General features: G+C 35.3%; 1 protein-coding gene across 1 annotated transcript in view; it reads right to left on the reverse strand.

Annotated features, from left to right (window-relative positions):
- Nucleotides 1-11,053, reverse strand: part of LOC107740712 (uncharacterized) — a 66,826-nt gene extending 55,773 nt beyond the window's left edge. Inside the window, exons 1-15 of the mRNA XM_016553223.1 lie at nucleotides 10,620-11,053; nucleotides 9,610-9,927; nucleotides 8,674-9,009; nucleotides 8,327-8,443; nucleotides 7,912-7,941; nucleotides 7,060-7,089; nucleotides 5,944-5,973; nucleotides 5,634-5,657; nucleotides 4,566-4,592; nucleotides 4,020-4,049; nucleotides 3,775-3,804; nucleotides 1,830-1,853; nucleotides 1,610-1,639; nucleotides 1,297-1,335; nucleotides 592-630 (exon numbers count right to left, since the gene is read on the reverse strand). Coding sequence (XP_016408709.1) covers nucleotides 592-630; nucleotides 1,297-1,335; nucleotides 1,610-1,639; nucleotides 1,830-1,853; nucleotides 3,775-3,804; nucleotides 4,020-4,049; nucleotides 4,566-4,592; nucleotides 5,634-5,657; nucleotides 5,944-5,973; nucleotides 7,060-7,089; nucleotides 7,912-7,941; nucleotides 8,327-8,443; nucleotides 8,674-9,009; nucleotides 9,610-9,927; nucleotides 10,620-10,665 — 1,150 coding nt within the window. The 5' untranslated portion in view covers nucleotides 10,666-11,053. The remainder of the gene's footprint in view (nucleotides 1-591; nucleotides 631-1,296; nucleotides 1,336-1,609; nucleotides 1,640-1,829; nucleotides 1,854-3,774; nucleotides 3,805-4,019; nucleotides 4,050-4,565; nucleotides 4,593-5,633; nucleotides 5,658-5,943; nucleotides 5,974-7,059; nucleotides 7,090-7,911; nucleotides 7,942-8,326; nucleotides 8,444-8,673; nucleotides 9,010-9,609; nucleotides 9,928-10,619) is intronic.
- Nucleotides 11,054-13,126: the final 2,073 nt, after the last annotated feature.

A 13,126-nucleotide genomic window follows, 5' to 3' on the forward strand; every position in this document is an offset into this window, starting at 1 on the left:
AAATACACACACACAAAGAAAAACAAGTAGATAGAATAGAAAAAATAGAAAGCGAGTGTTTTTTTGTTTTGTTTTGTTTTTTTTTTATAAAAGAAAGAAGATAAATAGATAAAGTAGAATTAAAAGAATAGAGAGTGCTAGAGTTAGAGGGTCAAATAAAGATGGAACAGATGTGTTTTTAGCCGATTCTTGAAGATGGTTAAGGACTCAGCTGCTCGGATTGAGTTGGGCAGGTCATTCTGTTCCGGAACAGTGTTTAATGTAAAAGTCAGTGAAAGTGATTTTGTGCCTCTTTGAGATGGCACAATAATGCGTCGTTCACCTGCAGAACGCAAGCTTCTAGAGGGCACATACAGTGGGTGATGTGTTTTTAGCCGATTCTTGAAGATGGTTAAGGACTCAGCTGCTCGGATTGAGTTGGGCAGGTCATTCCACCAGGAGGGAACAGTTAATGTAAAAGTCAGTGAAAGTGATTTTGTGCCTCTTTGAGATGGCACAATAATGCATCATTCACTTGCAGAATGCAAGCTTCTAGAGGGCACACAAGTCTGAAGTAATGAATTTAGGTTAAATAGAATTTAATTTACTTACCTATTTCTTGTTCAAAGATCTCCACTTCATCTATTAAAGCTGCACACGGAATTACATTATATTAGTTAAATTCATCATTTATTTGTTAAAGTTAATAGATATTAGCATTAAGATGGTTCAGGAGGCTGATAGAGTGTCCTTAAATACAAATAAAGAGACCTTTATGAAAAGTGACTCAAGTCAAATTTTAAGTAAGTCATTAAGAACAATGCTGATGTAAAAGCAGGGGACGGTGATTTATAAAAAAAATTTTATCGGTAAAAATGTATATCCCAATATGCTTCCCTAAGCCTGCCTAAATCGGTTCATCTTTTGTTGTTTTATTGACAGTGATACAGACAGCAGCAGGTTTATTAGACTGCTGTCCCTTTAAGATAGTAATGCCTAGTCCGATTCATTTCCGTGAACCGGCTCTTTCGGACAGTTTGATTCAATGAACTGGTTCAAATAACATTTAATCGGTTCCTTATGTTACATACGACTAAAACTGTATCAATGAAACATTAAAGTTATTTGTGTGAATGCATATAGCTGATTACTGCCTTTCATTCACTTAAGTTAATGATATATGTGGTCACAGTTTCATTTGCTGATCCTTTATTGATGGATACGACTGAGTTTTTTGACAATTACTAACCATTGGCAAATAACTTTTAAGTATAGTACTTAAAACACATTTCTTCCTGTATCAGTTGCAATACTTACGTGTTTCTTGTTCGGTGATCTCCCCTTTCTGTGTCAAAGCTGCACACAGAAACACAGAATTAGTGAGTGATCAGATGAACATGTCAAAAACACTGAGAAGACGCTGTATGATTCTTAATGTGCTTCTAATAATCACTTCATCATCTGCATGACTTAACAACAGACATCCACAGCACTTATTGGTTAATGTTAATTTATATACATTTTTAACATCAGTTAAGTGATGTGTCACATCCAAGACATTTTTATATCAGGGCTACATTAACTCTATACTGTAGCATTTTTCTCTGATTGTATCAGCTGTAATACTTACACATTTGCTTTAATCGTTCAGAGATCTTGCCTTCATGTCACAGCAGCACATAGAAACAGAAACGAGGAGATTATGAGTGAATGAACAGATGAAGTTCTCTGACCTCATTTTTTTACAGAAACACAATGACTAAGCATTGTCATATATACATGGACAACTATATTGTACATTGTAGCACAATAAAGCTAATTTTTCTCTGTATATCAGTTTTAATACTTACACAATTCTTGTTCACAGTACTTCGCTTCATGTCACAGCAGCACATAGAAACAGAGAAATGAGGAGATTTGAAGTGAATGAACAGATGAACATGACAGAAACATTGAGAAGATACTGTGTGATTCTTCATGTCCTTCTAAAAATCACTTTGTTATGTTAATGACTTTATATGAATTATCAGTAACAATTACTGTAATGCTTTGTGTAAACATTAGTTTAGGCATCATTAATGCGATTTAAAGGGGTCATGGCATGAGTAATACAATTATCCTTGATCTTTTGACATAATACAGGTCTGTGTACCGTTAAAAGAATAGTTCACCCAAAAAATGAAATTAAAATTATATTGCTTTACACATGCTTATAGATCATTAAATCCAATTCTTTTAGATCATTAAAAGTTGTATATATCCCTCCCTTTCTGTCAGTGTATCTGTTTCACTCTTGCCATTCTAGAGTAACTCCTTCACTACATAAACACTAAAAACATGTGTAATTAATATACCATATAAATACAGTATATAAATGATCTAATGGATGTATAATGCAAGACTAGGCAAGGAAATATTGTTGGATGAGGCTTCCCAAGATATGAAAGAGAACATAGAAAGCAGCTGTTCTGAGGTAAAGGCCATTTATGAAGAGCTTTTATTGATCAAAATATAAATTAATCAAATATAATCAATGTGAATATAGCCATTTATGTATCAAGTTAGTCTACTATTATAAGCATGTATCTGCCTGTGTGTGTGTAGAGGCCTGCATGAATGGAATGTGCAGACATTCGGTTTATCGCAAAGCTGCACATCCTGTTTTGACAAAAAATATAATGGGCCTCTTCCTTTAACGTAACATCAATTGTGGCCTCCAGTCTGCTTGCAGGAAGCAGACTGGAGGCGTAGCCAAGAAAAGGTAAACAATGACATGATGTAGGAAATGTATGGAACACGCCTTGAAGGAAATCCTCTATAAAAGATTGTGCAGACACAGACTCAGGAGATTCTCTGCAGAGCCTCTCAACTGCACTCTCTCTGATAATAAAGTCTATTTTTCTGGCATCCAAACCCCAAGACTTCAAGAGTGATTCTTTATAGAAACTGCAGGAGCCACAACTCCTGAACTAAACTTGTGACGCAGGATTGATGCATGCGTATCGCTTTTGGGATTCATTTTTAGAAGAGCACAAAGGCAACATGAAGGGCTAGCAGCAGATGAAGAGAGGAAGAACCTTGGCCTGATGTTGGATTGAACATGGACTCAACAGGTTCCTTATGAAGACCACTGTCTCATCAATCAAAATACAGTTAAACCCATTCTAGCATCTACTCAGTCAAAAGAAACAAAGCTGTGGCTGAAGCAGTTGCATTTTGGAAAGTTTTAGCAGTGCTGGAAAAACAATAAAGGGAAGCAGCAGTGGCAAAAAGGAAATGGAACTAATTATAATCACTGGCAAGTCAACACTGAGCATTCACTTTGACGCACGCATCCAGTTTAAACAGCTTGTTCGTGTCTCTGTAGATTTCAAAAAAGATCCCAACGTCAGGAACAAGTGGATGGTTTATTTTTAATGACATCCCGGATCACATCGAAGGATTATGCTTGTTCTGAACATTTCGATTTGTAAACGAGGCAGTGTTATGGAGAGCTTGCAAGAAACTCCGTTGAAAGATGAAGCAGCAGCTGCATCACAAACCGTGAGTTAACACTTTCATAAATTTTGTTTGTAAGTGATGGTTTTGTAACACTTATGCAATAGTGAGGGACACGTTTTCCTATGCAATGACATTAACCAATCATAACAGTGACCAGTATATTAATGTCACGCAGCTCAATCCTCAATACCACACTAAATCAAACAAAAGTTTGAAAAACTATATTGTATATTTATACTCTATTGTAGCACAATAAAGCTCATTTTCTCCTGTTGCTTCAGCTGTAATACTTACACATTTGCTTTAGTCGTTCAGAGTCATCCGCTTCATGTCACAGCAGCACAGCCAAAGAGAAATGAGGAGATAAGTGGGGTTATCAAATGAACATGACAGAAACTACTGGACAATCAAACATTTCATTAATGATTGCACTAAATCAAACACAAGCAGAATTAATGGTAAAAAACAATGAAATATTATACATTTAAACTGTAGCACAATAAAGCTTTTTTTCTGTCTGTATGAGCTATAAAACTTACAAATTTCCTTTAGTTTTTCAGAGATCTTCACTTCATGTCACAGCAGCACATAGAAACAGAGAAATGTGGAAATTCTAAGTGAATGAACAGATGAACATGACAAACACTGAGATGTGCTTCTAATAATCACTTCGTCATCTGTACGACTTTATATTTATGATCAGTAACAATTACAGCATGGTTTCTCATCTCTGGTCCTCGAGATCCACTCTCCTGCTCCAACCCTGATCAAACTTACATGCATGTAGCTTTCTAGTAATCCTGAAGACCTTTATTAGCTTGTTCAGGTGTGTTTGATTAGATTAGATCAATACTTGAAGGACAGAGTTCAGAACCCCTGAATTACAGTAATGGTGTATGTGTGAACATAAGTTAAAGCCATCATTAATGTAAATTAATGTGAACAGTACTTCCACAGCATTTACCATGTCATGTAAATTTATATATAGAACATTTATAATATACTGTATAATTACTGATGATGAAAAATCATATTTTATTTATCATATCTTATTTTTCTCTGGCTGTATCAGCTGTAATACTTACATGTTTGATGGTGTTCAGATATCTCAGCTTCATGTGTCACAGCAGCACATAGAAACAGATGAACATGAAGATACTGTGATTCTTTAGTGCTTCAATAATCACTTAATCATGTAAATAACTTTGTATTAACAATACAGTATGTTACATCTTGACTTATAGTAATGCTGTAGGTTAACTGGCTAGTTTTTTATTGAACTATGACTGAAAATAAATAATTAAATAACAATAACAATATTAATAATAAAGTGCACTTTAAATACCCAGATGATGCACTTAATTAACCAAAAAAAGAAAAGAAAAAAGAAATGTGGAATGTTGGACACAGTGTTGGGGGCATCGCATTACAGTAACACGAGTTGCATAATCAGATTACTTTTTTACGTAACTAGTGAACTAATGCATTCTGAGTTACTTTTCCAAAAAAGTAACATCAGTTTGTTTTGTTTTCTACGGTGGCCGAGAGAACTCAATGCACTGCAAATGAAAAAACACATGCAAATAGAAAGGGCTTTTACATTTGCCAAAATAAAACTTTGTATATTTAAAAAAAAACACACACACAAGGAAGCCCAGCCCAGATGAGAAAAGTAATGCAAAAGTAATGTAACACATTAATTTCCAGAAAAAGTAACTAAGTAATGTAATTAGTTACTTTTTTTGGGAGTTACACAATATAATACATTACATTTAAAAGTAATTTTCACTGGACACTTCATACACTCATTCACAGCTTTAATTACATAGCAGATGGGGAGCGCTACCCAAATTATGAAAGACAAAATAAATATAAAATTCACACAATACACAGTTGAGGATAGTGCATAAGTACATAGTGTATATTGCCTCATATGGCACACCAGTCTGTTACTATAGCAACATTTACCCACCCTAAACATGACATTGAACAAAGTTACATGTGAATGGTCAGAGTAAAAATATAAATTTTCTCTTTAAAATGTAGTGAAGTTAAAGTAAACAAAATATATTGTTATCAACTTTGTTGTCATAGTACATGTATGAACTATTGTTGCACAATATTACTCTTGCTGTATCAGTTTTAATACTTACGCAATACTTTTTCACAATCCTCGGCTTCATGTCACAGCAGCATATAGAAACAGAGTATTAAAACAGTATTAACCAACTAAAACAAACAGTATTTACCAACTAAAACATATGTCTTGCTCATTGTTAGATAATGTTAGTAAATGCATTGCCTAACATACAAATGCATTACCTAACATTAACTAAGAGGTCTTTATTGTTACGCGTCACTTATAATACTTATCACATAATTAACTAGTAAATATTCATTTATATATTTTAAACATCACTTACGTGTCACACCCATTATGTTTTTATATTAAATTCAACTTACTCATTTGCTTTAGTTGTGTGGAGATCTCGGCTTCATGTCACAGCAGCACATAGAAACAGAAATGTGGAGATCATAAGTGACTGAACAGATGAACGTCAGAAACACTGAGAAGATAATATGTGATTCTTCATGTGCTTCTAATAATCATTTCATCATCTGCATGACTTTTTATTAACAATCAGTAATTCCGCCTCTGAGCTACAATAATAGGTCTGTAAAAATATCTAAATACCAATTCAAATGCAGGTTTTGAAAATAAATAAATAAATTGCCTAAAAGTTTGAATCAAATAACGCTGCCTGAATAAAATGAAACTATAACAAGTCTCCTGTCCGGTCCAATTCTTTCCAATTTTGTCAATTTTATCACAAAATTCAAACTATAAATGTAATTCTGATGTTCTTTAATGTGGCATGACAGACCGCAGTGAGAAGCACAAGTGAACCGATCATCTCTTCCTCTTTACTACTAGTTATAGCACAAAATAAACATACATGAACATCAGAAGGTATGTTAAAAGAAACAAAAGAACTTACTGAAAACACTTATTTTATTATGTCTCAGTGTTTCAACCAAGGAAATAAGTCAATAAAACAGGTTGTACATGTACAGCCAATGTCACATGTAGTTGTACTCATTTTTTTTTATTCAGTGGTGGAAACGGGCTTCTATATGTAACACCGTTTCTTCCACCGATATGCGAAAATGAAAATTTAAATAAAATATATATTTATTGTTCTGTGGAGAGCCAACCCTTCTCCATTCTGTTGATATTGTTGCTTCTGGTTTGTGCACTGTAATTCACAGAAAGTCTACAAAATATGTTGTCACCCAAAAATGTCACGTATTTGCCTCATCTAAAATATACAACACATTTATAGACTGATATTTTTCTGATGTCTGGACTCGAGGGCTTTAGAAAAATATAAACCGATGGTTCAATATATTGGTAATGAATACATTCTATGAGAAAGTATATTTAAAATTTTGACTGAAAATGTCACACCCATAACACTGGAATTGCTCAAATATTGATGAAAAATCATATTACACATTTAAATTCTACTGTAGCACAATAAAGCTCATTTCTCCTGTTGTTTTAGCTGTAATACTTACACATTTGCTTTAGCTTTTCAGAGATCCCCGCTTCATGTCACAGCAGCACAAAGAAATAGAAAAACTAGGAGATTAGGAGATTACACATAAAATGTATTTGTAAGTCACACACACCAGATAAAACTCAAGATAACCGAGCAAAGGACTATGATTTTATGCCAACTGCTGCTGAAATTATATATTTCTGTGAGCTTCAATAGTAGAAGAACAACACAACAAACACTGAAAATGATTGATGCTCAACCCCTAATAACACAAAAAGACAATCAAACACAGATCTAAATGTAGTTGTTGTAAATTCAGCAGTTTAAACAAAGATTCAGATTTTAATTCAAAGGTATCAATGTCATACAGCTCAATACTGGACAATCACACAATTCATTAAAGGCACAATATGTCATTTTTGCCGCTAGAGGGCGCGTATTCAAAATAAACAAAGAGACAAAGGCATAGTTAGATGACGCTGTGACTGAGTGTGGAATCATGGGAGTTGTCGTCTTCATCCCCACAGCCGATGCAATCCGACGGGACTCGGGCAGAAATCATGTTAATGGATGAGCTAATGATTTATTAACGTAATAGAGTGAAGCAGGGTGAGGCTGAAAGCCGCCGAAGCGAAACGAGGCCGCTGAACGAGTGTGACACACGGCTCGAAAGCAGGATATTTTAATAAAAAAATCTTACATATTGTGCCTTTAACTACTACACTAAATCAAATAAAAGCGGAACATTTATAATATATAATTACTGACAATGAAAAAGCATATTATACATTTAGACAACTGTAGCACAATAAAGTTCACTTTCAAAGTACAAGTTCACTTTTCTGTCTCTATCAGCTGTAATACTTACATGTTTCCTTTTGTCGTTCAGAGATTTTCACTTCATGTCACAGCAGCACATAGAAAGAAAAATTAGGAGATTATATGTGAATGAACAGATGAACATGACAGAAACACTGAGACATAACACATCATATTACTAAACAAATCTGTCATTATTTACTCGCCATCTTCTTCCAAACTTGTATGGCTTGATATTAAAGAGTCTTTATGCAGCTCTTTTCCATGCAATGAGTTTATGACCATCAGAAAGATAAAAAATTATATTTGAAACACCAGAAATGTACAATAAATCTCCATATGACTTGTGAACTAGGCAAGTCTTACTATTATGAAAGCTTCATGTGCAGTTTAAGCAGTTTAATCTACTGTCATGCAACAAAGTTCATTTTTCTCTTTCTTGCTGTATCATCTGTAATACTTACACTTTTGATTATTTAGTTCAGAGTTCTTGCGACAATAAAATAAAACGCCAGCAGCTGCAGTCATTAGCAGTGGAAGAACAACAATCACTGCTACAACACCTGGAGACAGACCTGGTTCTGTAATGATAAAGAGAGACAGTCATTAGTGTGAATGTGTGTCTGATCTATAACACTATTATATGTTTTGAGTTCTGAAAGTTATTGTATAATGGTTTTGTACACTGAAGCTTTTCTATTTTAAAGGAAGGTTTGATTTCTCATGATCCGAGCCCTTTAAAGTCACATCATCTGAATTAATCTCAGACAGGTGTTAAACAATCATTACTTCAAAACACTTGAATGCTCACCACTGACAGTTACAGTGAATCTATTGTATGAAGTCTGTTTGTTGCTGCTGATCTTCGCTTTATAAAGTCCAGAGTCTGTGGTTCTGGTTTTTGTGATGATCAGAGATCCAGTCTGATGGTCCAGTTTCAATCCGTCTCTGAATCTCTCATCATAATATAATGGTGAGCTCTTGGCTTCTATATCATGTTTAGCTATGAGTTTTCCTTCATCTCCAAACCTCCACACTATCAGCTCATCTCCTTGTAGTTGAGGAACATGAAGAGTGACAGGTTCTCCCTCCTTCACTGACACGCTCTTCATTTCAGCTTCAGCCCCAGCAATAACAGATGGAGACTCTACAAGAATCAGATTCACAGACAGAAAATAAATATACTGAACACTGTTACTGGCACTAGAATATGAAGCTTTACAGTTGATTAGTTCATCTTATGGTTACTACATAAGGCATATGCAGATTAATAAAAGTCATAATAAAATAAAAAGTAATAATAGGGTCAGTTTGACATGTAGAACAGTTACAGCTGGCTTACTAATTTGATTGGACATGAGGCATCTTATTTCATATCACAACAGAGGAACTTTTTTTTGTTTGTATCACTGCCCTTGTCTGTGTTCAAAAGATAGAATTACAATTATTTTCTCTATACAACAAGCAATCTTGCTTTGAATGGTTTCAATAATGTTGCTGAAGGGCTGAAACTCAAAATATGTCTATGTACTGTATCAAATGTAAGCCACTCTGTATGAACTTCCTTCTAGCACTTTTCTTTGTGCTGTTGTACTGAATATCAGTCACATGATCACCTGCAGCTCAATCGCAGCTGTGATGATATTCAGAACAACAGCACTTTGAATCTGTTTAATTAAGAATAATGCATAAAAAGAAACTTGAAAACATCTAATTATTCAGACATTTAAAAAATTAATATCCTCACCATAGACAGTAACTCTAAACTTAATATATGAGGTTCCAGTGTTGTGGCTGATTTCTGCTTTATAAAGTCCAGAGTGACTGGTTCTGACATTTGTGATGTTGAGAGATCCAGTCTGGTTCAGCTGCAGTCTGCCTCTAAATGCCTCATAATCTTCATATAAGATATCATTTCCATCAATTTGAGCAATGGTGGAACCTTTATCTCCAAACCTCCACAGTAGCAGGACAATTCCCTGTATTTGAGTAAGATCAGGGTTTAGAGTGACAGAATCTCCCTCCATCACTGACTTCACTTCATCTGTTTCAGCATCAAACACTCCTGCAGAACAAACAGAAACAGTTTCTCAAAGATTAAACTCATACAACACTGCTGGTAATGATGTTGAAGATTTATTCATGACCAAGTCTTGTCTCATTAACACTGTTGGTCTTGGTTCATCTTCCATTCTGCCTGAGACACCAAAAGCAACATGGGTCGAGTTAATTTATTCATAACCTACACAACATTGTGGCAGTCGCCATACCCTGTTGTTCCCTTACGAAAATTAACCATGGTTTTATTATACTACAAGTGTTTTAACCATGTTTTTTTATTATTAATTACAATTTGTAAAACCAGTTTAACTATCAATTCCATGGTTAAACAGGTTAGTGTAGCAAAACCATGGTTAATTTGTGGTTACCTTATTTTAACTATAGTAACCATGTTTCTTTTTTTTGGTTCTATTTGTAGTAAAAGTCATGGTTAATTTAAGGCAGGGGTCACCAAACTTGATCCTGGAGGGCCAGAGTCCAGCAGAGTTTAGCTCCAACTTGCCTCAACACACCTGCCTGTATACCTAGTAAGAGCTTGATTAGCTGGTTCAGGTGTGTTTAATTAGGGTTGGAGCTAAACTCTGCAGGACACCGGCCCTCCAGGACCGAGTCTGGTGACCGCTGATAAGGTTTCATTGCTCCAAATGCGGTTTCCGGAATGAAACCGAAAGTCGCGATAAAAAAACGCTAACTTACCACACATTATTAGCAAAATCGGAACGATTTTGTAAGTGCTCTTCATAATGTTTAAGATTCCAGCTAAATCTGATTTCGATGGATGTTATTAATAATATTAATACTCGTTGTTTCAACCACAGTACGCGACAGCGCGAATTAGACCAAAACTAGCCCAATCGCGTTTCGAGGGGGGTTCCCTGGTAAAAATCACATTCCGGTGGCTAAATATCACGTTATTTTGGCCGCTTCAACCCGCGGAAACAGTGAAGCCCAATTCCGCGTAGCCGTCGTCTTCTTCTTCTTTTGTGTTTAATGGCGGTTGGCAAACCAGCTTAAGGCTCATTTCCGCCACCTACTGGGATGGAGTGTGAGGCCTCGATGAACGAATATATCATATACTACTAATATAAAAAAAAAAAAAAATTATTCTAATCAAATCTGTATCTCTCAGATATTTTAGAAGAAAATCATAAACCCTTAGATGTTTCTGTGCATTCTGAAATATATTCATAACTGAAATGTCATTGATTTCCATATCTCTTAGTTTTTCAACAAGTTGCTTTAAAAAGTAATCTGATTACATAACTCGCGTTACTTGTAATGCGTTACCCACAACACTGTTCATAACTGAAATGTCATTGATTTCCATATCTCTTCGTTTTTCAACAAGTTGCTTTCTTTGTCTATTATATGCCTCACAATGTAAAAGCACATGTTCAACTGTTTCTGTTATTCCACAGTAACTGCAGCAATCTGACTCACTTTTTCCTATTATATGCAATGAATAATTAAGGTTAGAGTGTCCTATACGGATCCTGGTTATAACAGTATCTTCTCTTCTGTTTCCATATACCTTTCTTTCAATCCCCACTTTCTGTTGAATACTAAATAAGTGTCTCCCTTTTGACTCTTTATTCCATACGTCTTGCCACATACTTCCAACTGCTGTTTTAATAATACCTTTTACTTCTGTTTTACTTAAAGGAATTTATATGTCAATCTCTTCTTTTCTCAATGCTGACTTGGCCAGCTTATCCCAAACTTCATTAATTTCAATTTCTTCCCCAATTCTATTACAGAATTCTCTCCAATAATTTCTTTTTGCTTTTCTTACCTCCCTCCTCACTTTTGCTTGTGCTCTCTTAAAGTTAATGTACTCACTAAACAATACAGATTTTCTGGCTTTCTTCATCGCTTTATTTCTTTCCCTAATTGCCTTACTACACTCGTTATTCCACCACGGGACTGCTTTTTTACTATTTATAGTTTTCTTTTTGCCAATTACTTCTTCAGCTGTATTTCTTAACACTTCACCTATTTTCTTACTTAACTCTTCTATACTTTCAATACCATCTTCTATTTCACACATCTTGTTATGACACAATTCTTTAAAAAGCTCCCAGTTGGCTGTATTAAATTTCCATCTTGGAATTCTCTCCACCAAGGTTTGTATGATGTCCACACCAATTTTACACCATATTGGATAGTGATCACTTCCCATTGTACTTTGTTTACTTACATTCCATTCACATTTTCTAGCTATATTTTCTGACACTAGAGTGATATCTAAAGCTGATTTACGCCCATGAGTTACATCTATTCTTGTAAAACATCCATTGTTAATACATACTAACCGTCCCCAATCTAACATTTCTTCCACAATCAGCCCATTATAATCTGTTTTAATACTCCCCCATAGTGTATTATGGGCATTGAAATCACCACACCATATTACTTTCTGATTTGTGTTACCTCTGTCAAACACTTCATCCTCCATTTCCGGATCACCTCCGGAATCCACGCCACCTCCCACCATGCACTCTCCAGTCACAGATCAGCCGCCGCCAAACCGCCGCCTCCCGTTTCTGATCCTCGGTCTTCTTCTTTTCCTCTTCTGTGAGGTTTTAACATCCAAAAGCGTTCCATTACCGCCACCTTCCGGTTTATGTCCGCTGTTATTCCAGTTTCCTCCATCATTCTCCTCATCAGACCTGTTCTAACTCCCAGCAAACACATTTTTGGTTCCCAGAAAGTTGAGAAGGGGAGAAAGTTAGTTTCTGGTTTTTAGAACGTTCCCCATACGTTATTATAACGTTTCCCTAACCTCTTTACTCCAGTATGATCACCCCGCTGTACGTCAGTAATCATCCAGCACACACGACCCAGTACGCTATAGTATTAGTGGCATGGAAATTATATATGGACGCCTAATCAGTATTATAAAAAACATATCTTGTTTTTATCTATTGTTTAATTAATAAAATGGCGCATTATGCAAGTGAGGTTATCTGACGGAGAGACGCAAAGCAGTTTAAAGCAGAGTCCTGCACGAGTCCTGTTTGGTAAACCATAAAGAAATTAGCTACATTTATTTTCAAATTAAATATCACAGCACACATTTGTCATTCAGTCTAGTGCGTTTTACATATAATGTAAGCGCAACTTGTGTAGATTTAAAAAGGCATGACTGCTTAATTTTGGTGTGTATTTGTATTTTACCATCTAATCAATCTCAGCATGCTTTA

This window comes from Sinocyclocheilus rhinocerous, unplaced genomic scaffold (assembly GCF_001515625.1).
Source record: "Sinocyclocheilus rhinocerous isolate Xijiao unplaced genomic scaffold, SAMN03320098_v1.1 scaffold3296, whole genome shotgun sequence".
NCBI classification, from domain to species: Eukaryota; Metazoa; Chordata; class Actinopteri; order Cypriniformes; family Cyprinidae; genus Sinocyclocheilus; species Sinocyclocheilus rhinocerous.